Raw genomic sequence first — 27,387 nt, 5'->3', positions numbered from 1 at the left:
GCAAAAGACTGCCTGTGCAGATCAAAACACTGAAAATAAGGACCTTGATTTAACCCATAATTGCACTAAACTCCTCACAATCCCCTTCACTGTCAACTTGTCCACTGGAGATTAGCATGACTAGCTCAGCTAACACAAGACTTTTTAATATTCTAAGTCCCTGTTTCCATATGTTATGATTTGCTTGTTATAGAGTAGAAATAAAAGGTAGATCGGGAAATATGAATCAAACAGTTACCAACAAGGGCCCTGAACTTGGTGGTTGATGAAACAGATAAGTATGGGAAAAAAAAAGTGTGGGAGCTTGCTGGGCAGACTGGATGGGCCAATTTGTCTTTTTCTGCCGTCATTTCTACGTTTCTATGTTTCTATATGTCTCTGCCAAGGGAGACATTGAGATAGTTTTGTAAAATAGAAATGAGAAGTGAACCCACTCAGATACTACAGGTTGTAAAAAGCAGAGAGTTGTATGTATTATTTTTCTTTTTGGATTCTTTTTGTATCTCAGGTTTTGTACAAAGAGAGCTTGGGGGTAGGAACCTCAACCGCTGTAACTCCAGAGACGGAGAGAGTCAAACGCAATCAAGAAAACATTAGCTCGGTATTCAATCTGAGAAAAAAAATAACACTGTAAAATAATCCTTTTTACAATCTTACTTGACAAGAATGACATGCTAACCAATAAGTGATTTTTTTTTTGTCATAGGAATGATATAAAATTCATTCCAATTTACTGTCTCTTTAAATAGAACAGGAGTTTCTGCTTGACTTAAGGTAAATTACTGCTTCTTGAGAGGCACATGGAGTCAATCCTGGTTTTACCTAACTGCATGTATGGATATGTAATCCTGCTTTTCCTAGAGAAAAGCAGGACTACACGTGTGCAGTGGATTAAAAAACCAGGACTGGATCAGACTATCCCTTATGGCCTTTTGTATCTGGTCCCATAAACTTAAGCTAATCATGCCTGGAAGAATCACAGTATTGGGGCCAATGGGATATCAAAAGTGGTAAAATGGGCACTCGTATTGAGTGCCTGTTTTCCTAATGAACGCCCAACCACCTCTCCTGGGAGCCTGATGCTATATTCTAATGAGCTGCTGCACTATAAGGCACGTTCTGAGGAGAAATTGTGCGTCCCTAGTGCATCGGGCACCCAGGAGCTGTGGATGTGCGTGTGTCAGGAAAATGGGCCCTCAATGCAAGCCTCCATTTTCTCGCCCCGCAGTTGATTTACATGTACAATATGGGGCAGATTTTAAAAGCCCTACGAGGGTAAATCCAGCTGGATTTACGCGCACAGGAGGGTTACATGCTCCGAGCCTATTTTGCATAGGCCCAGCGACGCACGCATGTCCCGGGCTTTGTGAAAGGGGTGGGGCGGGCCGAATCGGCCTCGGTCCTGCAACCTAGCCTGCCCGGGGGCAGGTGCAACTTTTGCAATAAAGGTTGGGGGGGTCAGGTAGGGCTGGGGGTCTGGTTAGGTAGGGAAAGGGAGGGGAAGGTGGGGGGTGGAGGGAACAGGGAAAGCCATCGGGGCTCCCCTAGGGCTTGGCGCGCTCAAGGTGCACAAGTGTGCGCCCCGTTGCGCGCACCGACCCCGGATTTTATAACATGCGTGCGGCTGCGCGCTCATGTTATAAAATCGGTTGTACATCTGTGCACGCCGGGTTGTGGTGTGACTTAACTCCAACTCCGGGGCTGGTGTTAAATTTGTCGCGTTAAAAAGAGTGTGTTGGGCGACCGGTGTTTTTCTGCATCGGGGGGGGAGGGGGGTAATAGCTTATAGCCTCACATGGCAGTTGCACGTGATGAGCGCTATTAGCCGCGCGTTTGTTTGAATGTGCATTTAATCCCCTTTTTGCATTGGGTGTTAGTCTAGCATGTCCAAAACGCACGTCTGACTGCGCGTTTGCCCGTGAGCTCGGTTGAGCGCACTTTATTGCACCGGCCCCATTGGGTGGTTGGTGACTGTGTAGATTCTGGATGCACTATTTTTTCTTAATGCATTCAGTGTTCTGTTTAAAGAGACATTAACCATATTTACTGATGGTTTTCTTCCTGTCTTGCACCACTGGGGAAAACAATATCCAAGTTCAGTAAATATGAGTCACATTTGACCCCCTCTAGCTCTTTAACACCTGCTTTTCTTTGTAGAAAACAACCAGCTGAGTCTGCACTACAAGGTCTCATTCTCTTGAGAAAGAGTTAGGTGCAATGAGTGTTGGGAGTTTTCTGCTTGTGTACATTATCTCTTATTCTCCATTTAAATTTTTTTTAAAAACCTACTTTTGGAAACAAAAAGTGAAATATTTTTTATGGCTATTATTCACAGAGGTGTGTCTGTGTATGGTGCTGGTTATTTTTTACAGTATGTATTTTCTCTATTCACACTTTTACACATAACTGAGGTTTTCCCCCTGGGGTGTTGGTAGATCAGATAGTTGTTTTTTTTAAACTGAATAATTAAGTGAATATATCTTTCTTCCTGATTGATCAATCCTATCTATCCTCAGTACTTATCTAAAAAAAAAAAAAAAAAGCCTGCCTCTTGTTCCTAATTGATAATCCTTTTTTCTATCCTCAGTACTTACCCAAAATCCCTGCCTCCTGATCCTGATCAATTCTTCTATTTATCCTCAGTAACTATCTAAAATCTTGTGTCCAGTTTTTTCATTGATGCATCTTTCTAGCTGTGCTTAATGGGTATCAGTCTATCTGTTACTTGTTCTTTGTGTTTACTGTTTTATCTAATGATTTTGAACTTGTTTTGTACCAAATATTTTCTAACTTTTTTATTTTTATATATACTTTTTTTTTTGGCAGTAAACAATTTGTCTTTTTACCATTTTAACTGAAAGATTTTTTGTATTTTTAAAATTCAGTGGTACTGTTTTGTTTTTGTTTTTTTTTAGATTTTATTGTGATTTTGGAGACTTTTTGTATTTCTCAGGTTTTGTACAAAGAGAATTTGGGGCAAGCGACCCCAACCCCAGTCACTCCAGAGATGGAGCGAGTCAAGCGCAATCAAGAAAACATTAGCTCGGTACATTCTTTAAAATCAATATGTAATTATTGAAGTCTACAATATTTTATTCTGCTAATATCTCTTCAAGCTTTTAACTGTTGTATTTTGAAATTTTTGTCATTATTTTTCGGAGCCTCATTAAGGATCACCTATTGAGGCATGTGGAGGAAGAATCAGATAGTCCTTGCTTTAAATGTACCAGTTCAATGCATTTTTCTCATTTTTAAATTGTGTGCTCCAAAATGTCCTGGTGGTATTCGGTCAGTATTCTGAGTCAGTGGATGCACCTTGAATTCTCCAGACTCAATGGTCAGTTCAGATTTACGGCACTAAAACTCTGATTGTAGAACTCTTGTATTTCTCTGGGTAACTTCTCCGTCCCTTCTACTGCCGTGCCCCCCAAAACAGGTTCAGGGATTCCTTGTAATGTCAGGGTAAGCGGGGAGGGTAGCATTAAAGTGTTCAGTGGGTCCTTTCCTTTTCACTTCAGATACTTTCCTTTTATTCAAAATATTCAGTCAGGAAGTTTCTAAAAAAATTATGTTGAACAGAAGGGCAGTATGGTTGCAATGTTAGTCCACTTGGGTATGTAGCAAACCAGCAAGCTGTAGGTGAGACCTTTTCATTGAACCTACTCATTTTGTTTTGACCTGATAAGAGTGTAGCTCTTTAAATGTAGTCAAAAATATATTGCTATCCAATAGAAAGATAGCATCTGCAACTTGTTATGACCTTTATTTTTACATGTTAAAATTAAAAAAAGATTCAACTTTATTCAGGGGCAAGAGCAGCCCAGTGGTGGAAATATGCACTGCCATGCCAAAGGTCCTCAGTTTGATCCCTGAGCTACAAAGGTCTTTAACTCCCTGGATTGGCTGAGTCTGGGGATGCTGCAGAGGCAGCATTCATACCCCTGTGGGAGGAGGAGGAGGAGTCGTGGTTATTGCTCAGTGTGACATCTGGTTAGCCACGGCCGCAGGATTCCAGAGGGAGCACTGGGGCATGGCCATATTTAGGTATGTTGGGGGCGAGGGATATCAAATAATGGGAAAAATTCCTGAGGTGGTTGAGAATGTAGGTTCATGGTGCCAGATCCCAACCCTGATTCCAGTTGAGCTGCAAGTACAAAGCAGCAGAAGGAAACCGCTGAGCGTAAAAAAACAAAAACTTTATTAAATAAATATGAGATTGTTCACCAAGCATGAAAGAAAGCTCAAGGTAATCATATCTGATTTTCTCAAGATAGTGAAACAGTGTGACAAGGCAGTGGCCAGAGCTAGAGGGATGCTAGGGTGCACTGAGAGAGGTATAACTAGCAGGAAAGGGAGGTGATAATAAGAACGTAAGAAGTGCCAGGCTGGGTCAAACCAAGAGCCATTGAGCCCAGCATCCTGTCTCCAACAGTGGTCAGTCGAGGGCACAAGCAGATCTATTTCTTGTTACTCCCAGAGATAGCAATGGCTTTTCCTAGTCTACCTGGCTGATAATGTTTTATGGACTTTTCCTCCAGGAATTTGTCCAAATTTCTTTTATACCCCACTATGCTGGTCACCTTAACCATGATCTCTAGCAAAAGATTCCACTGTTTGCCCGTTGAATGAAGAAGTACTTTCTATGATTTGTTTTTAATCTACTGGTTGTTAGTTTCATGGGGTGTCCCATTGTTATAGGATTATTTGATAGGGTAAATAACTATTCCCTATTTACCCATTCCATTCCACTCTTGATTTTATAAACGTCTTTTGCAAGCTGAAGAGCCCTAACCTGTTTAGCCTCTCTTTATAAGGGAGCTGTTCCATCCCCTTCATAATTTTTGTTGCCATTCTCTGCACCTTTTCTCTTATAGTTCCACTATGTATTTTCTTTTTTTTAGATGGGGCGACCAGTTTAATGCCACTGTAGAGGCCATTAGTGAGATCTCATTTTGAGTATAGGAAATCCTTGACGTAAGGCGTTGAGTTACAATTCAGAGTTACAGCTTTTCTAAATTGACACCCATTATCTAACTTACAAGACTAGTTTCAACTTTAAGACACCTGAGCCTCTCCCAACAGCCTCAGGTGCTGACCACCATGGTGCTTGGTCATCCTGAAAACAGAGTCAGTGCAATAGACATTCCTTTGCACTTTCCTCTTCAGACCAAAAAAAAAGGAATTATTTAAAATGTGTCTATGCTATTTACAGTACTAACTATTACTAAATTTTGGGTTACTTTGGTGAAAATAGGGTTTTGGTAATGGAAGTAATTCCTCCTGAATGGGTGCAAGAGTATTTGGCACCCCTTTGATTATGTACCCCTCTCTCCCAACTTACCTACTGGTGGCAGGTCCAGCACAGCGCTTCCTCCTGCTGGTGACAGTGGTTCCAGCACAATACCCTTCTGGAGCTTGCGCTGGCTGGATTTTGCCACCCTCAAAATTTTGGCACTCTAGGTGGCAGCCTAGTTTGCCTAATGGAAGCACCAGCCCTGAATTTCCCATTTATAAAATTATTCTTAGAGGACAATTGGTTTCAACTTGCAAGGTCTCGACGTAAGACATGATTTTCAGGAACCAATTGTATCTTAAGTCTGAGGCCTTCCTGTATTGTTCCCAAGATACAGCCAGAATAAAGGCAGGTCAGACAAGTGCTGCCAAAATGGTGCAGAGATGTAAGGACCTAAATATTTATATCTTAGAGGGGTGCAACAACATGTGGGATATGACAGAGACATTCAAACACTTTGCAGCTATTAATAATGCACAAGGGGCAAACTTTTATCAGGGTAAAGAAAGTTCCTGAAGAAGAGCTCATGATATGAGACTTCAAAGGGGTAGAATTGGAGGTAATGTCAGAAAATATTTCTTCATGGAAGGGATGGTAGATGCATAAAATTGCCTTCCAGGTGAGGATCTGGAGGCAAAAAATGGTGACAGCATTCAAGAAAGCCAGGGATAAGTACAGAGGATCACTAGTTGTGAAGAAGTGAAGAGAGAACCAGAGATCAGCTGGGCTCTGTATCATGCACCAGAAAGTAAGTCAGCCTTAGGGTCCTTATCTGGCATCAAATTTAATGTTTCTAAAAGAGTCGCATAGAGGCTATGATGATTTTAATCCAAGAAAGAGGCCACAGTATCTCTGCTGACTCTTATTATCAGGCCGATACAGTATAGTGCGCTCCGGTGGAGCACACTGTTAACCCGTGGTTGGACGTGCGTTTTCGACGCGCTAGCTTTACCCCTTATTCAGTAAGGTTGATGCAGTTTCCAGGGGTCTTTTAGGCTAGATTCTCACAACTGGTCATTGCCCCAGTTGCCTGAGGGAAGAGAGATCATGCAAACTCAGATTTTCCTCCTAATTTATTCTCATAGGCTGTTTGCAGCCATGAACCACAGCACTGTTTTAAACAATGTTTTTCTCTACCAGCTGTACAATTCCTTCTTGAATCAGGACCTTACAAGGAAAACTGAATCCAAGTCTCTGCTGACTCTTATTATCAGGCCGATACAGTACAGTGCGCTCCGGCGGAGCCCACTGTTAACCAGCGGTTGGACGCTCATTTTTGACGTGCTAGCTTTACCCCTTATTCAGTAAGGGGTAATAGCGCGTCGAAAAACGCGCGCCTAACCCCCCCCCCCAAAACTAATAGCGCCTGCAACATGCAAATGCATGTTGATGGCCCTATTAGTTATTCCCGCGCGATTCATTAAGTAAAATGTGCAGCCAAGCTGCACATTTTACTTTCAGAAATTAGCTCCTACCCAAAGGTAGGCGTTAATTTCTGCCTGCACCGGGAAAGTGCACAGAAAAGCAGTAAAAACTGCTTTTCTGTACACCCTCCGACTTAATATCATGGCGATATTAAGTCGGAGGTCCCAAAAGTAAAAAATAATTAAAAATAAAAAAATTTAAAATCAGCCCGCGGCTCAGGGGTTGAAAACCAGACGCTCAATTTTGCCGGCGTCCGGTTTCCAAATCCGTGGCTATCAGCGGATCTGAGAACTGACGCCAGCAAAATTGAGCGTTGGCTGTCAAACCCGCTGACAGCCGCCGCTCCTGTCAAAAAGGAGGTGCTAGGGACGCGCTAATGTCCCTAGCACTTCCTTTTACCACTGGCCCTAATTAGCATATTTTTATTTACTGGATCGCGCGCACAGTACACTGGCCTGTGCGCTCTCCCGCGTTTCTTTCTGTATCAGCCTGTATATTCCTAAAATTTGACTCTCTTCTTCATTTTCTTTATTAAAAAACTTTCTAACGTCTTTGAGATTTTTTTTTCCACTCATGCAGTGGTCAAATATTATGGAAAGAAGTACATCAAGAGTTTGTTGTTTGGAATCTAGATTGTTTTCTTTACTTCTGATTAAGATGCTTTTTCTGTAACCCGTAGGTTTTGTATAAAGAGAGCTTGGGGAAAGTCACAGCAACCCCTGTAACTCCTGAGATGGAGAGAGTTAAACGCAATCAAGAAAACATTAGCATGGTACTCACCAGAAACCAGCAATACCTTCCCTTAGAAAATAACATGTCTGCAAAATGTTTTTCTATTCCTAACTTGATCCAGAAATTGTTAACTACATCTTGCATTATTTTGGTTTTTTACATTTTAATTTTTTAATTTAAACTTTATTTTTCTGGGAATTTTAATTTTTGATCTTTACAATTCCATGTTTTTAATTTGATTTTTGGAATATCTTAAGGTGTGCTATCCCTAGTGCTTCATCAAATAACTTTTTTTTTTTTTTTAATTGTGTTGCCTCATAAATGTTCTTAAGTGGAAGTGAGTGGTCTTAAAACATTAACTCGGCTTTAAACTGTGATCCATCCATGACATTCTACTATGTGATTTCTGGATAATTCTTTGCATCCTATAGGTTTCATACAAAGAGGACATGGGAAAAGCAACTCCAACAACTGTCACTCCAGAGATGGAGAGAGTCAAACGCAATCAAGAAAATATTAGCGCGGTATTTTCTAGGAAAACCAAAAATACTTCCCTAAAAACACAATGCTTTAACACCATTAAAACATTTATCCCTTTCTCCGCTTTTAACTACAAATTTCATCTCAACCCTAATGCTCCTGTAATCTTAATATATTTAGATCTTAAATATTTGTTTCACTACGATATACCCAGTCACCTCTTAGAGCTTCCTTTCCCATTCCGCCCCGTGCTATGATCTTTCACCTCCCTGAAATACGAGTTTTCTAGAATTTATTCTAATAGGATTTCCCAAATCCTTTCCTAACCGTTTAACCGCTGGCATAATCCACACCTCTGCGTATGTGTCAGGTCCAGTATGTGTGGGGCAAACATTGTGAATCATGCACAAAGGGGTCGATTTTAAAAGGAGTGTGGACACGTCCATGTGTATGCGATTCCCGGCGCGCGCACATGTTATAAAATACAGGTCCCATGTGCACCCGCGTGCCGGATTTTCATGTCCGCGCATGCATGTGTGGGCGGGTGGCCTGCTCTGCGTGCGGGGAGTGGGAATATTAGAAAATTACGCGCGGCGATGCAGTCGGGCCTCCCAGTCCGCTCCAATTAAGGAGCGGACTGGGAGGGAACTTTCCTATCCCTAACCTTAACCTTCCTACCTCTTCCCCTCTCCTCCCTGACCCCTAACCTAACCTTACTTATCCCTAATTTTTTTATTTTTATACTTAGCTCCTTGGGAGCAGAAGTAGTCTCCGTGCGCCAGCCGGCGCATGCTTCCCCGGGACAGCAGCTAATGGTGCTGTCCCAGCCCTCACAGACCATGCCCCCCACCCGCCCCTTTGGCTGGGCCCATTCTAAAATGCGCGCGGCACGTGCGTGGCCCTTTTAAAAATGGGCCGAAAGTGAATTCTTCATTTTATCTCAGTCTTTTCATACCCTAGACTTTCATTCTGCACAAAATCAGTAGTGAAACAATTTGCAGCAATTCTAAGGATTAAGGCTGTGCCACAGTTTTACTAGTTTTTGATTCCATTGATTTGACACAAATTTTCTGTTATGCTTTGAGATTCCATACAGCAGCCCATAACAATGCGGAAAGTTTTTGTGCGTGCGTGTGTGTGTGTGTCTGACTCTAACAAGCGCTCCTTATGTCAGATTCTGAGTTGATAAAAGAAAGAGGACTGTTCAAGGTTGTTAAATCTCAATGGCTTGGGCTTTTACCCTGCTCTTCTTCCTTTCCTACCTGGTTTAGTATGGTTACCCCCTCCTTCACGTGCCTCTAAAGATTATGGGGCGGCCATGCACCACCATACTTACTCCCTCTCTCTCATTTGCCCAGGTTCTTTATTCAGACAGTTTCCGGAAGCAAGTGCAGGGCAAGGCTGCCTTTGTCCTGGATACGCCAGAAATGAGGAGGGTCCGTGAAACTCAACGCCATATCTCAACGGTAATTTGCTATTCTCTTCTTTGTGCAGGCCCATCAATAGCATTTTTTTTTTTAAATGAAGCTTTCAAATCTTGATGGTAATATGTCCTGACTAATGTCTAGCTTTAAAGTGCAAAGATCGGTGTGCTGAAAGCCTGACGCATTGTGTGTTCCGATGTCGTGGAGCAGCAAAACAACATTCGCTAGAAAACCTTTTTTTTTTTTTTTTTTAAATGTAAAGGAAGTTCTAGAATTAGAGGTCATGATATGAGGTTGTGAGGGGGTAGACGGGTATGGCATCAAAAAATATTTTTGCATGGAAAGGGTGGTGGGCGCATGGAATACCATCCTGGAACAAGTTGCAGGGGCTGCGGTAGTTCAGGTCATACAAAGCTTGTTCCCCTAATTTATTGGCCAGACGTAATTGGGTAATATTTTCTAGAAGCAATAATGAAACCAAAAGTACATGCATACTTTTGGTTTCATTTTGTGGCAAACTGTGCGGGCTAATATTTACCCACAGGATTGGCCAGTCCACGGCTGGTTCGATTATCTACCCCTAATTTGTAAAGAAGAAATGGGCCAGAAAATCACAGCCCTGGATTATCACACAAAATCTTTCCAGCCAGATGAGTTTAAGGGGATCGTGATCCAAAGCATTGGCTATAACGGGGGGGAATTGTAAGGAGGTAGGATAACATGGGTATTCGAGACCAACCGCTCTCTCCATCACTTTCCTTTCTCCCCCAATCATTCCACAAAATAGTCATGACACTGTATGGCATTATAAACCTCAAAGGCCGCAGTTTATTAAACATAACCCGAGCTGTTAAATTAACATAACATAAACCAAATAGTCTTAACCCCCCCCCCTACATTTCTCGGCCGCATGCCTCTCTTCGCTTACCGTCGCGGCCCAACGGTAAGCCGGCGTCCCCCCCCCCACACCGCTTACCCCGCCACGTCCACCAGCGAGGGTAAGCTTGCGGCCTGAGCATCAGCCCCCCTCTTGCTCTTTAGGCCTTCCCGTGTAGTAGCCCCAAACTACACGAGCATTTTCGGCCCCCTCCTTGCTCTTTGGGCCTTCCCATGTAGTGGCCCCAAACTACACGAGCATTTTCCCCCCCCCCCATCCATGGCTTTCACAATATAAAATAATACATTACAGCTCTAGCTCGGGTTTTTCCGCCACTAACAAAACAACTAGTTTGGTTTTGTTCCCCCACTGCGGCCTTCTACAATCAACTGCTGTTTCAGCCCTTCTTCCAAGGCATCATTAAAGAGATCCATTCCAACCTCCGACAAGTGAACCCCATCGCCCAAAAAATAACCCCCCAGTTTTTCCCAGGACCAGGTATGCCTAATCCAAAACCCCCCTTCTCTAACCAGCCATTTTCCAATTTGTCTATTCAATTTCTTTACCCCGTTGAACCATATGGGCTCTTCTGCCTTCTCGATCCGAATTATAATGTCGGACCAGCCAAATTTCGTATTCGGCAGGCAATTCATCAAATAGGCTAAGTCCTTTCGCATCATCATAATTAATTCCCTGCACGTATACCGGCCAATATCGTTTCCCCCCAAATGTAATAATATGAACCTTGGCACACCCCGTCTCGCAATATTGCCTTGTAAGAAGTCCCGCAGCTCCCCCCACCTCATGCCCCCTTTTCCGAACCACTGTACACTCAAGTCTTCGTGAGCAATGTTCAAATTTTCGCCATAAGGCCTCTTCCGCGCCCTCCGTTGTGCACGATGCACAAAAGAATGGCCCACAATCCAAGCACATTCTCTATGCACCTCCACCCCTTCAGATTCTGAAAAACAAAAGGCTTGTGTTACATATACCAATGCACAGCACCTCCCCCTACTTACGAACATATCTCCTAAATACTGCCGACTTCCAGCGTCCCAATTCTTGAATTCGACGTGCCGACCACCCCAATTCGGCAGCAGTCGTGGCCGCTCCTATGCGAAAAGAATGGGAACTATATCGCTGCACGTCCCACCCCAACAGGCTAACCGTCCTGCGCAATACTGCAGTAAATTGATAGATAGTTAACGGACTACCATTCTCGTGCAGCAAAAAATTTTTAACACCCCCTGGTCTAATCCGCAAGTACTCCAATGCCCCCCGCACCGGGCACACAAATTCATTGCCGGCCCGTACCAATGAAATCCATGCCCCTTTACCTTTTTGATCTGTTTTGGATTTCCTAATATAAAGTGTCACCCTTTTTTCGTATATCCGTACGTCTTTCACCATCAACCCCCGACACCCCTGCCCTTGAGTTGGACCTTGCAACTAATTCGCACACTCGAAACGCCCCGAAGAAAGCCCAGGAAAAGGCTAAACGAAACAATACAAGCTCAAACTGCGAACTGCATACAGAACGCAAACCTCCCGCAATCTCTAATAAGTCTGTGTATCTGATGGGCAGCCTCTGATCCATGCAGTAACCGTCCCCCCTGCCCCAACCCTCCAACATCTTTTTCACTAGAAAACCGCCCGCTGGGTTGCCCCATCCCCCAATCTTTTGAAAGAACACGAAACCCGCTAAATAACTCTTAACCGATGCCAAAGTGTAACCCGCATCTTTAGCCCATAAAATAAACTGTACCACCTCATTCTCTCTCACTTCCCCCCCTCCCCATCCCAGTGAAAACAAAAACGAGACACTATTCCTCGTCCTGCCATGTACGACTTCCACGTGGCTGATGCCACCGAGTGCCTGATCAACTGCCATTTCTCGTCATGCCGAGCTCCCAAAGGTGTGCTGGGACCGGCTCTCCTTTTGAGTTCGCATGCGGAGCTTCTGCGCGGAAGACATCCCACTTGAAACGAGAGAGAGCATCAGCAATAAGATTCAAGGTCCCCGGCACATGACTTGCTCTAACAGTCACATTCCACCTCAAACATAACATAACCATTTCTCTCAACAATGCGGATACTCTGGGACATTTCGCCGCTTGTCTATTTACAACCTGAACCACTCCTAAATTATCACACCACCAGATCACCTGCTTGTTAGCCAACTCTGCCCCCCAAATGGTCAAAGCCACTATAATGGGAAATAATTCCAAGAAGGTAATGTTTTTAACAATTTCTTCAGTAACCCACATCTCAGGCCATTGCTCCGCGCACCATTTGCCACCAAAATACACGCCCAGCCCGGATGCCCCCGCGGCGTCCGAAAACAATTCTAATTCGATGTTTGAAATTTCTTCCTCCTGAATTAGGCACGACCCATTAAAAGATTGTAAAAAACTCTCCCAAATACCCAATTCTTCCTTCACCGCTTTCGTTACCCGGATAAAATGATGACCCGCGCGTACGCCCGCCGTCCGAGCCGACAAACGCCGAATGAACGCTTGTCCCATCGGTATTACACGGCATGCAAAATTCAGAGAGCCTATTAACGACTGCATCTGCCTCAGAGTCACCTTCACTGACGATCTAACCACCCTAATGGAGGCCATTAACTGGTCAATTTTTTCCTTGGGTAACCTGGAAACCATGTCCACGGAATCCAACTCTATGCCCAAGAAAATCAATTTCGTCAAAGGCCCTTCAGTCTTGTCCTTCGCAATTGGCACGCCGAAATGATCAGCAGTCCGCATGAAACCATCCAACTGCTCCTGACATGAACTCGAATCACTCGGTCCCACAAACAAAAAATCATCTAAATAATGTAAGGAATTACTACAACCATTAAAACATGTGGTAGCCCAATGAATAAAAGTACTGAATGCCTCAAAAAAGGCACACGACACTGCGCAACCCATCGGTAAGCAGCGATCAATAAAATAAAACCCGTCAAAATAAAACCCCAACAAAGGAAAACAGGAAGGATGTATAGGTAATAACCGAAAAGCCGCCTCTATGTCCGCTTTCGCCAATAATGCGCCCGGTCCGGCTTTTCTCACCAAGGCCAAGGCGTCGTCAAAGGATGCATACTTAACCGCGCAAGCATGTTTGGGAATGAAATCATTCACCGAAGCACCCTCCGGAGAAGATAAATTGAGAATCAATCTAAACTTGCCTGGTACCTTCTTTGGGATAACCGCCAGCGGCGACAAATGCATCCTCTCAAAAGGTTTGTTAGGAAAAGGCCCCGCTATTCTCCCCAACCGGATTTCCTCCTGAAGCTTATCCTGGACTACCCCCCCCAGCCGATAAGCCGACCTCGAGTTCCTTCGTGTTCCCCCTTCGCCCGGACCTTCATACGGAATAATAAAACCCCAACAAAAACCAGCTAATAACAATGATGCAGCTCTCCTATTCGGGTAGGAGCGCAAACCTTCCTCCAAAGCCTCCAGTGCAATGGGTGATTCGGCCTTATACTTTAAACATGCATTATTTGGAACCCTTACCACCCACGGACCCTTGTACCTGCTGGCATTTGAGGGCAGAGTGAGCTCCCCCGCACGTGGCACAGGCGTGCTTAAATTTACAATCTGGAAACAGGCATGTGAGTTTATTGAATCTCCAGCACACGTCTGCTCCTCCCCCGACTCCTTTAACGCCTCCTTCGCTTTTACGAAAAGTTCCTGACCGAAAGGAAGCACCCTTGGAACCCCCGGCAAACCCCGTTCCTATATTTGCGCTGTTTCCCGTACCTACTGACCCACCCTTACCCGCACTCGCACCCTTGTTAGTCATCTGGGTAAGCCAAAGATGAATATCCTGCGAACCCCAAGACATAAATTTATTGCCTGCCATTTTGTCCCGAAATTTTTCATCGTAGTTGAGCCATGCCCAACCTTCATAGTCCTTAAAGGCTCCTAAAATACTATCTGCATAAGATAATAACGCTCCATGCTGCGAGGGATCAAAATGACTTACCACGCTAGCTAAGCGTAGGAAACCCTGCACCCAATTCACAATATTTTTGGCAATTCTGGGCCCCGTACCATCCTTCTTATTCCGTTTCTTATCTTTTTTAGACATCTTCCTCCCCCCCCTTCTTCCTTCCAATAATTTGAAGATATTAATAAATTTCCGTTTCCTAATGCGTTTCACCAGTCTAGAGGGCACCTCCTCCCACAATTCAGTGAGTGAAGCTAGTGCTGGCTGCCCCACGTCGCTTTTGGGCCCCTCAACCCCTATCGCCTGTTCGCTGCAACTGCTGTTGCTTGAGGACGAAGAAGAGGTCGACGATCCGGCACTGGAACTGGAGCGCAACCTCTTCTTCTTTCTCCTTTGTCCCTTCTTCTCACCCCCATTTGCCCCCTTACCTGCTGCATAGTCGTCTCTGGCGGCACGCCCTCCTGCAGCCCCATCAGGCCTTCCCGGCCTCGACTCCATCCGCGCACTAGCCCTTGGGCTCCCCAGCACCCGACTCCGCACTGCTCCCTCGCTCTCCCTCCACGCTTCACAGCTGGACGGGCCCGGCATATCTTCCTCGATGCGCGCTGCAGAGAAACCTCCTGCCCTAAAGTCCCGGCTATCCTTTACAAAATCCCTGCCACATCTGCCTGTCCCCTGAGGGATGCCAGCGGGCCTGAAACTGGCCAAGCATCCCGGTAGCTTCCCTAGGAAAGATTTGATCCCCTAATGGGGAACTCAGCTCTCTTAGCCAACCGCCCATTCCCTGATTATCTTCTGGCCCACGCCCCGTATCCCCTGCCATATACCCGTGCCCTGCTCTGGCCATATGGCTCAGGATGTCTGCAATCAAGGCTGCCGGGTTATGAGCACCGGCGTCACCCGCTGGGGGAGCAGTGCCAACAGGGCCCTGATGGGCTGTCTGGTTGCTCTCCTTCGCCTGGCCAGGTCTGCCTGGGCTTCGCCCTCTCCCTATGTCCCTGTTCACCGCGGCAGCCACCCTTACAAAGCGGCCCGGGATCCCCATGCCGCTGCGGCTAGGCTTACGGGGTGGGGGAGGGGGATGTACCGGGAGGCGACCTCTCCCTTGGAGCTGGGTATGTCCGCGAGCTCCTGAAAAATGTTTGCCTCCGAGTCTCTCCTCTGGGGAAAAAAGGCGGGGGCCGCGCCGAACCCGATGTGGGCGGGTATGCAGTGCCCCATCCGGGGCTTTTCCAGCTCGGGGCGGGTCCGGGCCGCCTGCTGGGACCAGGGCCGAAGGGCCAGAGGGCAGGGGGTGAGCCGGTGGGGATCCGCCAGCCGGCAGGCCGAACGAGGGGGGAACTGGCGGTGCTCTAGGCGACAGACATTTGCTGCTATCGCAGTCGGGGGACGTGGCTTCGGGCCCGCTCTCTCCCGAGTCTGTTAGAGCTACCGCAACCGGCGGGGTGGCAGGGGAGACAGGCGGGAGGGGGGACGGCGGGGAGGCAGGCCTGCCTTCACTCACCGGAGAGCCGTGCACATCAGTCCTGCGGCCCGGCAGCCGGTCCGTCCTCCCGCTCCTCGGCCTCGAGCCCGTCAGATGAATTCCCGCGGGCCTGCTACCCTGCTTGCCCTTGTTTCTCCTCATGGTCAAGGATGGGGGCGCAAGAAAACCGCGAAAAACGACAGTTAGGAGTTCGCTGCACAGCAAAGCAAAACCCTGCTTCTGCTATGCTGGCGGATTCCCAACTGCCCGCTCCCTCAGTCCTCTCTCCTTACTTATTCCTGGCCCTCCAATGGTATCGCAGCGATTTGAATCGCTGCGCTCCCATTGGTTACCCTATCACCTTACTCCCCCCCCCCCCCCATGTCGCTCGGCGCGCTCGAACCCTGTTAACTACGGCACGCCAGGACAAGCCTGTCGTGCCTCCTCTTAAGTGGATCGCAGCCCTAGATCAGACAGATATGGTTTAATTTTAAATCCATAAAAGTAAAATTAAGAAATTCACAATCAAATTCAGGATTTAGTTGCCTCCTACAGTACCTGAATGAATTCTGCTTTGAAGTGCATTAAAGGCAGAATACAAATCAAATAAATAAATAGACGGATCCCACCTTACTGGAAACACCCAGATTATGGTCAGGGTCTTGAATTGCAATTTTCTGGATCCCCCTTCAATTGTATACATTCTAAACAATTAAAATCGTCTCTGCTTTCACTTGGGAGAAAACAGTTGCTTCTGTACATAAATATGTAAAAAAGTAACATACAGAATCTGCTTCAGTATGAATATCAGTTTTCACTGAGTGCTTAGAATGACTCGCCTTCTGGTTTAATGCTTTACCGCACACAGAGAATGTGCCAATATTCACAGCAGAGCACTACTCCTTTTTAGATATCTGAATTTAAAAAATGTGACTTAACAATGGCTGGTTTATTTGAATATGATTTTTTTTAATGGTGCACAGCTTTGTAAATGGACTTCTTATCCAGTTCTAAGTATATAGATATTACACAAAGGCGTCCGTGTAGGCATGCTTGCCTAAAGAAGGGACCTATATACAAAACCTTTAGATACATTTTAAAGGATTATCACAACCTGCAAAGAATCTAGTTTGCCACAAGATGCATATGTGCTACAAGAATTCTGTGCTACAAATTACAGTGAAGCTAGATTTACTATTTAATTCACTATAATCCATGATAAATTAAGAGTTCATGGAAACAAAAACAAAAAAATATACCCAAACCCTCAGAAGATGTACAGGGTTGATTTTTTTTAGAACTTTATTATGCAGTCTGATTCTCCTAATAATGCAACACTGCTGTGCTTTTCTTGAAGGTAAAATACCATGAGGACTTTGAGAAACACAAAGGCAGCTTCACACCTGTGGTTACTGACCCCATTACAGAACGCGTGAAGAAGAACATGCAGGATTTCAGTGACATTAATTATCGTGGCATTCAAAGGCGAGTGGTGGAAATGGAGAGAAAGCGAACTGACCAGGACCAAGAAAACATGACAGGTATTCCCATGACCCACCACATACAAAATACTCTCAATTCTTTCTTTCTGTTCAGAGCTACATTTTAATTGGTTTTCAGAATATAATTCAAAAAACAATTGTCTATATGAGCTATGTATGTGAGCTTCATATAAAAAACATTTGTTTCAGAAACCATGCATTATATTTTCAGGAAACATTACATACATTCCTCATTTAGGGGGAGATTTATCAAGCTGCGATATGACTGTTTAACATGAGTTCCTGAACATAACCAGATTAGTCCAGACCAGTGGGTTGTGCATTCCCACCAGCAGATGGAGTCAGAGAACATAGAACTTTGAGCACTGCTACTTAACGAGAGTGCCACCTGCAGCCCCTCAGTATTTCTCTGACTCCAGCAGATGGTAGAGTTCCAAACCCGCAGTCAGTCAGTTAAAAAAAAAAAAGAGGTTAGGGAAAGTTTTTTTTCCTAGGATAGGCTAGTTTGTAGTTAGTTCTGTAGCTTCTTGAGGTGTTAGGCACCTTCATGGGCCATCTCTCAGTTGAAGCCAAGCGTCCAGGGGGTTGGATACCCCTGCCTGTGTCTCGCCCGCATCGCTGCCAGTGTCTCGATATCCAGGGGCTCCTGGTTTCCTTGAGCACTGAGGAGGCTCCTCTCACTCCTTCCTCAGACTCCAACTCTCTCAGTTTAGAAAGAAAGCAAAGAAGAAGCCTTTTAAGGTAGGAGGAGTTCATTTGGGAGATGGGCTGTGCTGTTTAGTCGGCAGGCCAGCTGGACTGGTAAGCTTAACCCCATGGGTCTTCACGACGGCCCGGGGTTCCGGGTAGGTCGGCAGGAGGGGGGAGGCTTTCGCGCGCGTGTGGACCTCTTTTTTTATATTTGCGCCGGCAGCTCTCCTCACAGCAATTTCGTGTCGGCAGGGGGGTTTTCTATTTTTAGCTCCTGTAGTCACACGAAGGTTTTCTGATTGGAATTTTTTCTCAATGGTACCCCGGCCTAAGTTGGGAACCTGCCGCATGTGTGGGGTGTCAGGGCAGGCCATAAATGCTAGTTCCCTGTTTTCTCTCTGTTCTTCAGGGCAGAAGGGAACTTCCTCGGGGAGAGCAGCAAGCAGGCAAGGGCTCCGGTCCTCTGGGCCACGGTCCTCCTCGGTGGGGGAGGGTAACTCGCGGTGGCTGCCGAGGGAGGAGGAGGCCCCTCCCATTCTTTCTACGGTGAACCAAATTTCCACATTTGGGGATGACCCTGGGCTACCGGACCCTCCGGTGTTGATTCAAGGGAGTTTTGCCCTGAGTTTTTGCTCCTGCTACATCAGGCGTTCCTGGCTAGGAAACAGGAGAGCCTGAAGAGAGCAGCGCAGCTAGACCCTTTGGTGGAACCTCCACCAAAGCGGATGCCCACGAGGTCCCCGGACCGCCATCACCCTGCAGGGGCTCACCAAGGGGCTCAAGGTGGGGATAGGTTGCCGGCCCCACTCAGGGATATCTCAGACCCTGGGGCGGATCAAGATCTGGGACTCACCCAGGATATGGGTGATGTGATACAGGACGACCCGGACCAATATAACCTCCCACCCTCGGAAGGCAATGATCCCAGCGTAGTGCACTTGTTTAAGCAAGAGGAGCTCAGACCTATCATTCGCCAGATCTTGGAGATCTTGGGGATCAAAGTTTCACAGGAGGAATCGGACAGCAAAGGTGTCAGCCCGGTCCTGGATGGGATTCGGGGTCCAACTGACTTCCTTCCCATTACCTAAGAAGGTCCGCAAGCTAGTGACCCAGGAGTGGGACTCGCTGGATGCAGATTTAAAAGTGGGAAGAGCCATGGCAAAGCTGTACCCACTATCACAGGATGTTTTGGATCTTCTAAAGATACCGAAGGTGGACGCAGCGGTGTCTGCCGTGACTAAGACTACCACCATTCCTGTGACCGGGTTTGCTGCACTGAAGGACATTCAGGACCGCAAACTGGAGATTCATCTGAAGCGAGTCTTCGAGGTCTCAGTGCTGAGTCTCAGGGTGGCGATTTGCACCAGCCTCATGCAGAGAGCCTGTCTTTGCTGCGTTCAGGAGGCAGCCGCAACCCCCAGTCCCGATGGCGGGGGGCCCTTGCAAGCCACGCGTTTGGAGGCAGGAGGTGCCTATGTCACGGACGTGTTGTATGACTTGATTAGGACCTCGGCGCGTAGTATGGTGACTGCATTTATGGCTCATAGACTGCTCTGGTTGTGTAATTGGTCAGCAGACTTATCTTCCAAGTCTCAACTTTGTAACCTCGCCTTTAAGAGCAATCTTCTCTTCGGGTAGGATCTCGACCAGTTGGTGAAATTGCTGGGGGAGTCCAAGGGCAACCGATTGCCAGAGGATCAGAAACCTTCGGGGAAGGTTTTTCCCCCACGGACTCGTTTTTGGGATTCTCGCAGATTTCGCACTGGTAGGACTTCAGCTCCTTTGGGTTCCAGGCCGGCCTTGGGACGTCAGCAGTCCTTTCATGGAGGTCGGCGCCCAGGCAGAGAGTCCATGGGCCAGGGTGCTGGTTGTGGAAAACCTACCCAATGAAGCCATGGGCACCCATTCTGTCATAGGAGCTGTCGGAGGCAGATTGTCGAGCTTCTATGCAGAGTGGGAAAAGATTACCTAGGACTGATGGGTCTTGGAAGTGGTCCGGGATGGTTACACTCTCGAGTTTTCACGCTCGGTGCAGGAGGCCTTTGTGGAGTCTCGCGTTGCTTCGCGGGTCAAGCTCAAGGCAGTACAGGGGACTCTACAATGGCTGCTCGATCTGCAGGCCATTGTTCCAGTTCCTCTGGCAGAACAGGGCAAGGGACGGTATTTGGTCTACTTTGTGGTTCCCAAGAAAGAGGGCACCTTTTGTCCCATTCTGGATCTGCAGAAAGTTAACAGGTGTTTGCAAGTTCCCCGTTTTCGCATGGAGACGTTGAGAACTGTGGAGGCCACGGTACGCATAGGAGAGTTTCTCATGTCGTTAGACCTCACCAAGGCGTATCTCCACATCCTGATTTGCCGGGCTCACCAGCGGTTCTTCTGCTTCAAGGTGATGGCCAACATTTCCAGTTTCAAGCTCTCCTTTCGGCCTGGCAACGGCTCCACGTACTTTCACCAAGGTCATGGTGGTCGTAGTGGCGTTCCTGCGCAAGGAGGGAGTCCTTGTTCACCCGAATCTCGACGACTGGCTAATCCGAGCAAAGTCTCAGGAGGACTGTGTAAGGTCAGTTCAGAGGATGATGCTCACCTTGCAGTCACTTGGCTGGGTCCTAAATGTCCAGAAAAGTCATTTGGAGCCCTCACAGTCGTTGGTCTACTTGGGAGCACTCTTCGACACTTTCCGAGGCAAGGTTTCTCTGGCAGGGGACCGTGTAACAAAGTTGCAGGATCAGGTCCAAGCCCTGCTTCAAAGGAAGAATCTGATGGTTTGGCATCACTTACAGATTCTGGGATCCATACCCTCCACCTTGGATTTGGTCCCGTGGGCGTTCACTCATTTGCGTCCGTTGCAGCGTGCACTGTTATCGCGGTGGAGTCCAGTGTCGGAACAGTTCCATATACCGTTACCTCTCCTTCCAGACTCCAGAGTCAGTCTATCATGGTGGCTTTCACGCAGCAACCTAGAACAGACTTAGACCCTCCAAATTGGGTGGTTATCTCCACAGATGCCAGTCTATCTGAATGGGGTGCAGGCTGCCTCAACAAATCCGCCCAAGGGCTTTGGTCTCCATGGAGAAATCCTGGTCCATCAACTGCCTCGAGAAGAGGGCTGTCTGGCTGGCCCTCCAAGCACTTCTTTCTCTGGTCAAGGATACAATGGTTCGAGTGTTCTCGGACAACGCGACGATGGTAGCTTACATCAACTGGCAAGGCGGGACACGGAGTGTCGAGGTGGTATTGGAGGCGAGGCTATTGTTCGCTTGGGCAGAGCGCCATCTCAAAGGAATCACTGCGTCTCATGTCGCGGGCATGGAAAATGTACAGGCGGACTTCCTCAGCAGGCAACAGCATGATCCGGGAGAGTGGGAGTTAGCTCCCGAAGCATGAAACCTCATTTGCACCAGGTGGAGCATGCCTCAGTTGGATCTGATGGCAACTCGAGCCAATGCGAAGACGGAATGCTTCTTCAGCTGTCATCGAGAAATAGACTCGGTAGGACTGGATGCTCTGGTATGTCCGTAGCCCACGAGCATTCTTCTCTATGCCTTTCCTCCCTGGCCTCTCATCGGTCAGCTACTACAACTCATAGAGCAGCATCCAGGCAGTGTAGTGTTGTTGGCTCTGGAGTGGCTGTGTCGCCCGTGGTTTGTAGATGTGGTGTGATTAGCCTTGGAAGGTCCTCTACAGCTGGTGCACCGCATCTACTCCGTCAAGGGCCCATATTTTCGGATTGGGAGGATCACTTCTCTCTCGAGGCCTGACGTTTGAGGGCCGGCAATTACGATTGAAGGGATATTCCGAGCAGGTCATTTCCACTCTTCTTCAGGCAGGTGAACCTTCTACTTCTATGGCCTATGTTAGGGTCTGGAAGTTATTTGAGCCATGGTGCCGCCAGCGCTCCTTGGATCCTTTGTCAAAGGAGATTCTCCAGGTGTTGGACTTCCTACACTGGCTTCACTGGCTGCCAATTAAATTCAGGATACTCTTTAAAGCCCTCATGATGATCACAAGGCCCTACACAACATCTCCCCCCTCAACATAACCTTCCAACTTCAGCCGCACATTTCTAATAGACCCATCAGAAGAGCATACAAGGACATGCTGTACACCCCGCCAGCCAAAACCTCACTAAGGAAACGCGCCCTCTCCACAGCTGGTCCTCCCCTTTGGAACTCGCTCCCACCGGACCTCCACCAAGAACCTTGTCCTTTGGTTTTAGAAAGAAACTAAAAACATGGCTATTCAGCCAGGCATTCCCGGAGAGTTAAGGTCCGATGACACCCTTCTTAACCTCCCGGCTTGCTACTTCAGTTCTCCCCTGCTTTCCTATGGTGACCCTCCCTTCCCCGCCCTCTTTGGTTACTCCTTTGGGACTAGAAGTCCCAGCAGACTTGCCCCATGAGGCTATCTTTTGTTCCCTCATTATTATTTACGACCTCCTATTATTATTTATTATATTTACTTCTCCTCACTCCTCTGTATTTTTTTTTACTATTCCATAGCCAATAGCGTATGGTAATTTATCATTGTTTCTGTAATAGTCGCTAGCATTATCTTTATTCTATCACCATACTTCACTTCTACACTCCGTATAACATTTTACTACAGCATCCTCCAAATTGTTCTTCATAGCCGCTGTTCCACTTATTCCACTGTAAATATGTTTTAATTGTACTAATTATGTATGTTAATCATGTTTTAATGCATTCCACTTGTTCACTGTAAATATCGTTTCAACCTTGTTTCAATGTATCCGCCCCTGGGGCGACAGTTCAGTTCTCTGTAAACCGGTGCAATATGTATTCTATACAGGAACATCGGTATATAAAAATTAAAAATAAATAAATAAATAACAGGGGTTGGCCAAAGGTTTAGCTTTCAACTCTCTTAAGGTTCAGGTGGCTGCCTTAGGTCGGGCAGAGTTCACAGTCGGTCACTGGCAGTGCATCCAGACATTTCGCGTTTCCTCAAAGAAGTAAAGCATTTATATCCTCCCATATGCCCGTTATGTCCAGACTGGAGTTTGAACCTGGTGTTTCGGGTGTTTTGCGGAGGGCTCCCATTAAGGATTTGACCTTGAAGACCGTTTTCCTCGTAGCCATTTGTTCTGCTTGACGCATTTCAGAGTTATAGGCTTTGTCGTGTCGAGATCCTTTTCTTAGGATTTACGATGATAGAGTTTTGCTGCGCACGGTTCCTTCCTTCGTGCCCAAGGTGGTCTCTGCTTTTCATGTGAACCAGGCGGTGGATCTGCCAGGATTTCGGAACTGGTCCAGGGATTCTCCTCAGCAGAGGGAACTTCATCTTTTGGATGTGCGTCGTGTTCTTTTGCACTATTTGGAGGTTACTAATGACTTCCAGCATTCGGACTATCTGTTTGTCTTATTTGGGTGTCCAAGAAGGGTGACAAGGCTTCGAAGGCGATGATTTTGCACTGAATTAAGGAGGCTATCATGGGTTATGTTGCCTGCGGGCGTCAGGTGCTCGTGGGTCTGAGAGCTCATTCCACTAGAGCCCAGGCTACCTCCTGGGCTGAGTGTCAGCTTCTGTCGCCTCAGGAGATCTGCAGAGCGGCAGTTTGGTCCTCCCTGCACACTTTCACCAAGCATTATTGTTTCGATGTGAGGGCGCAAAATGAATCGTCCTTTGGGGAGGGTGTACTGCGAGTGGGTCTTTCAGGTTCCCGCCCAGTGTTTGGGTACATTCCACTGGTCTGAACTGATCTGGGTATGTTCAGGAAAGGAAAATTGGTTCTTACCTGCTAATTTTTGTTCCTGTAATACCACAGATAAGTCCAGAGACCCATCCCCCTTTTCAGATTCCGAAAGACTACCTTGAGAGGTGATATTTCCTGAAGAAACAATTTGGCCTTTTTGCAAATGTACCAGAAGGGGCAAATTTTGAGGTGGTCTAGTGTTTTGTTTTTTTTTTAATCTGTTCCAGGCAAGGGGTTGGCGGTTAAGTTTTTGGGTTCCAACCCCCTTCGCCTTTTAAGTAAAGTTTTGTTGTTTAGGTTTGGGTACATGTCAATACTAAGGGGCTGCAGGTGGCACTCTCGTTAAGTAGCAGTGCTCAAAGTTCTATGTTCTCTGACTCCATCTGCTGGTGGGAATGCACAACCCACTGGTCTGGACTGATCTGTGGTATTACAGGAACGAAAATTAGCAGGTAAGAACCAATTTTCCTTTATAGCCCTATTGCAGCGATATCATGCAATATTCACAAAATTGCTTGCTTTTTGAAAAAATCTGCCTATTATAATTAGCTGCTTTACATGCATAAAATCACATAATGCATACAAAGCTGCTAATTCATAGTAAACTGTATGTAAATAAAATAATGCTGCTTCAAATTTTTTCAGCCATGTTATTTTATCTACACCTTTTCTGAAAACATTAATTTAGCATGGGAGCATCCCAATGCTCTGGCGCTAGAATTAAAGGGCCATGTGACCTGACATGAGACACAACCCCCTGCAAAATGATAAAAAAAAAAAAAAGGGACCAGGGGTCTTATTAGACCCCCCCCCTCCCCCCTGTCCACCCTAGGGCCACCACCCAAGGCAGCTCCACAATGAAAAGTTTAAAAAAGATAAAGGGCACAATGTGCCCTTTATCTTTTTTAAACGGAAAAAACGGAAAAAATGGAAAAACGGAAAAAACGGAAAAAAACAAAAAAACTCGAAAAAAGAAAAAAGAGGACAACGCTTTTAAAAATTAGCCGGAAACAGCTCAAAAATATTTAGTGACCGCGAGGGGAAACTGCAGACGGCAGAACGCACTAGGACCCCAGCACCGGCCCCCACACGGTGAGTCAGCCGCGCCCACTGCAAGGCACTAGGCCAATCAGAGGGCGGCAACCGGGTCTTTAAATTGCAGCGACCACACCCGGCGTCGCGCGCCCGAAGGAGCGCGACCTAAGGGGCTTGCCCCTTAGCGCGCCCCTTGGAGCGTCCCAGTGCCAGGGCCGCTATCCCCTGCCGACCGGCACCGGAAAAATTCTCATCAGCTCCACAAGCTTCCATTTTAAACCAACTAGATCAGGCTGAATCTTTCAGAGGTAAAGTTTGTAAGCTTGCATCTGTATACAAACTTACAAGCCACATTGCCGACATCAGCAACCACTCATCCAGCCTCATCCAGCAACCACTCATCCAGCCTCATCCAGCAACCACTCTTCCATCCTTCACCCAGCAACCACTCATCCAGCCTCATCCAGCAACCACTCTTCCAACCTCATCCAGCAACCACTCTTCCAACCTCATCCAGCAACCACTCTTCCAGCCTCATCCAGCAACCACTCTTCCAGCCTCATTCAGCCTCATCCAGCAACCACTCTTCCATCCTTCACCCAGCAACCACTCATCCAGCCTCATCCAGCCTCATCCAGCAACCACTCTTCCAGCCTCATCCAGCAACCACTCTTCCATCCTTCACCCAGCAACCACTCATCCAGCCTCATCCAGCAACCACTCTTCCAACCTCATCCAGCAACCACTCATCCAGCCTCATCCAGCAACCACTCTTCCAACCTCATCCAGCAACCACTCATCCAGCCTCATCCAGCAACCACTCTTCCATCCTTCACCCAGCAACCACTCATCCAGCCTCATCCAGCAACCACTCATCCAGCCTCATCCAGCAACCACTCATCCAGCCTCATCCAGCAACCACTCATCCAGCCTCATCCAGCAACCACTCTTCCATCCTTATCCAGCAACCACTCTTCCATCCTTCACCCAGCAACCACTCTTCCATCCTTATCCAGCAACCACTCTTCCATCGTTCTAGGACAACTAATCCTTATATCACCTCCCACATAAGGACTCAATTCCACTCTCCAGCACCTCATCATGCACCCTAACCCTATACCTACAATCCCCTACAAGCCTAAACTCTCAACCAACAAACCCAGGATTCTAGGCATCCGACAACAGAGACTGATTCCAATCATGATTTCTCCCATCTCTCAAACACTAGGACTAACCCTATTTACGCTCACATTGTTCAACGCACAATCGATTACTAAAAAACTCCACCTCCTCAATGATCACCTGACTGATAACAACCCCGACATTTGCGCCATTACTGAAACATGGCTGAAACCCACTGACACAGTTCTATTGAACCAGCTCCCCACACACCTCTATGACGTACACTCAATCCCCAGAACCAAAAAAAAAGGTGGAGGGATCCTGCTAGCTTCCAAAAAAAGCCTAGGGCTCGCACCACAACTATCCACTACAATAAACAACACTGAAATTACCTTTTTCAACTCAGACCATCTACAAATAGCCCTAGTCTACTCACCACCTGGTACGCTAGATACTGACCCTTCACCATTAATTGAACTCACAACCAAACACTTCAGACAGGACAAACCAGCTATACTGATGGGAGACTTTAACCTACATGTAAACAGCGCCCGCCCTACCCAAAACTGTGACATCCTTCTCACAGCACTAAACTACCTTGGCTTCAATCAGATTGTCAAAGATCCCACGCACAAAGCGGGTCACACCCTAGACCTGATCTTTCTCAATAATGGCATAACTTCGATCACCAAGCCTTCATGTGACCCGGTCCCATGGTCAGACCACCACCTTATCACTGCAGAACTTGAAATCAAAGACCAGCCTCGTCTCACCCACACAACTACCACCATTCACTACAGGAAACCCTGCTCCATTGACAGTCTTAGTAAAATGCTCAACAAAGAACTCGACAGACTGGACCTCACAGACGCTTCAACAGCCATCAACTCCTGGATTATGATAACAAATGAGGTCGCAGATATATCCTGCCCCTCCATCACCAAATCTCTGAAACCACCACAAGCCAATAGACATCCGTGGTACACTCCAACATTAAAATCTCTTAAACAAGAACTTAGGAAAAAAGAAAACAACTGGCGCAAATCTCCATCCACCACCTCAACTCTAAACTACAAATCCCACCTTAACACTTACAGACTAGCTATCCTCAAAGCCAAAAAAGATTTTTTTGCAAAAAAAATCCACAACTTCGCTTTCGACTCCAAAGCCCTATTCTCATTTGTATCATCCCTAACTAAACCCTCTCCACCTATCATCCCAGAAGAACAAGCAGCAGACAAAGCATTGGAACTAGCGCTTTTTCGATAACAAGATCACCAACCTCCTCAAGCCTATCTCCACCCAACATCTGACAGCAACACCCCCTAGCACCTCAATCACAATCCCCACCCAACATATGACTTCAACACCACCGAACACCTCAACTCACAACAAAAAATACAGCCTATCATCATTCGAGACCCCATCATCCTTGGAAATTGAAATCATCCTCTATAAACTTAAACCATCCTCTCACCCATTGGACTCCATTCCCTCCAATCTCTTATTATCTACTCCCAACACCATTTCCAAAGCATTAGCAAACATCATACACTGCTCCTTAACTCAAGGAAAGGTCCCAGAACAACTCAAAATAGCCATTCTGAAACCTTTACTAAAAAAACCTAATTTGTCAACAACAGACCCTGCAAATTTCCGCCCCATCGCTAACCTA

At 46.6% G+C, this 27,387-nt stretch overlaps 1 protein-coding gene across 28 annotated transcripts in view; it reads left to right on the top strand.

Annotated features, from left to right (window-relative positions):
• Positions 1-27,387, top strand: part of NEB (nebulin) — a 421,259-nt gene that overhangs the window by 375,923 nt on the left and 17,949 nt on the right. For 17 of the 28 annotated variants that reach the window (XM_029605471.1, XM_029605466.1, XM_029605487.1 and 14 more), the window contains 6 exons: positions 509-601; positions 2,954-3,046; positions 7,398-7,490; positions 7,882-7,974; positions 9,289-9,396; positions 17,008-17,191. In XM_029605471.1, the coding sequence (XP_029461331.1) occupies positions 509-601; positions 2,954-3,046; positions 7,398-7,490; positions 7,882-7,974; positions 9,289-9,396; positions 17,008-17,191 (664 nt within the window). The remainder of the gene's footprint in view (positions 1-508; positions 602-2,953; positions 3,047-7,397; positions 7,491-7,881; positions 7,975-9,288; positions 9,397-17,007; positions 17,192-27,387) is intronic. The other 11 variants (XM_029605483.1, XM_029605482.1, XM_029605489.1 and 8 more) reach the window with 9 other exon arrangements.

This window comes from Rhinatrema bivittatum, chromosome 6 (genome assembly GCF_901001135.1).
Source record: "Rhinatrema bivittatum chromosome 6, aRhiBiv1.1, whole genome shotgun sequence".
NCBI classification, from domain to species: domain Eukaryota; kingdom Metazoa; phylum Chordata; class Amphibia; order Gymnophiona; family Rhinatrematidae; genus Rhinatrema; species Rhinatrema bivittatum.
This window is presented reverse-complemented; position numbering and strand designations above follow the sequence as displayed.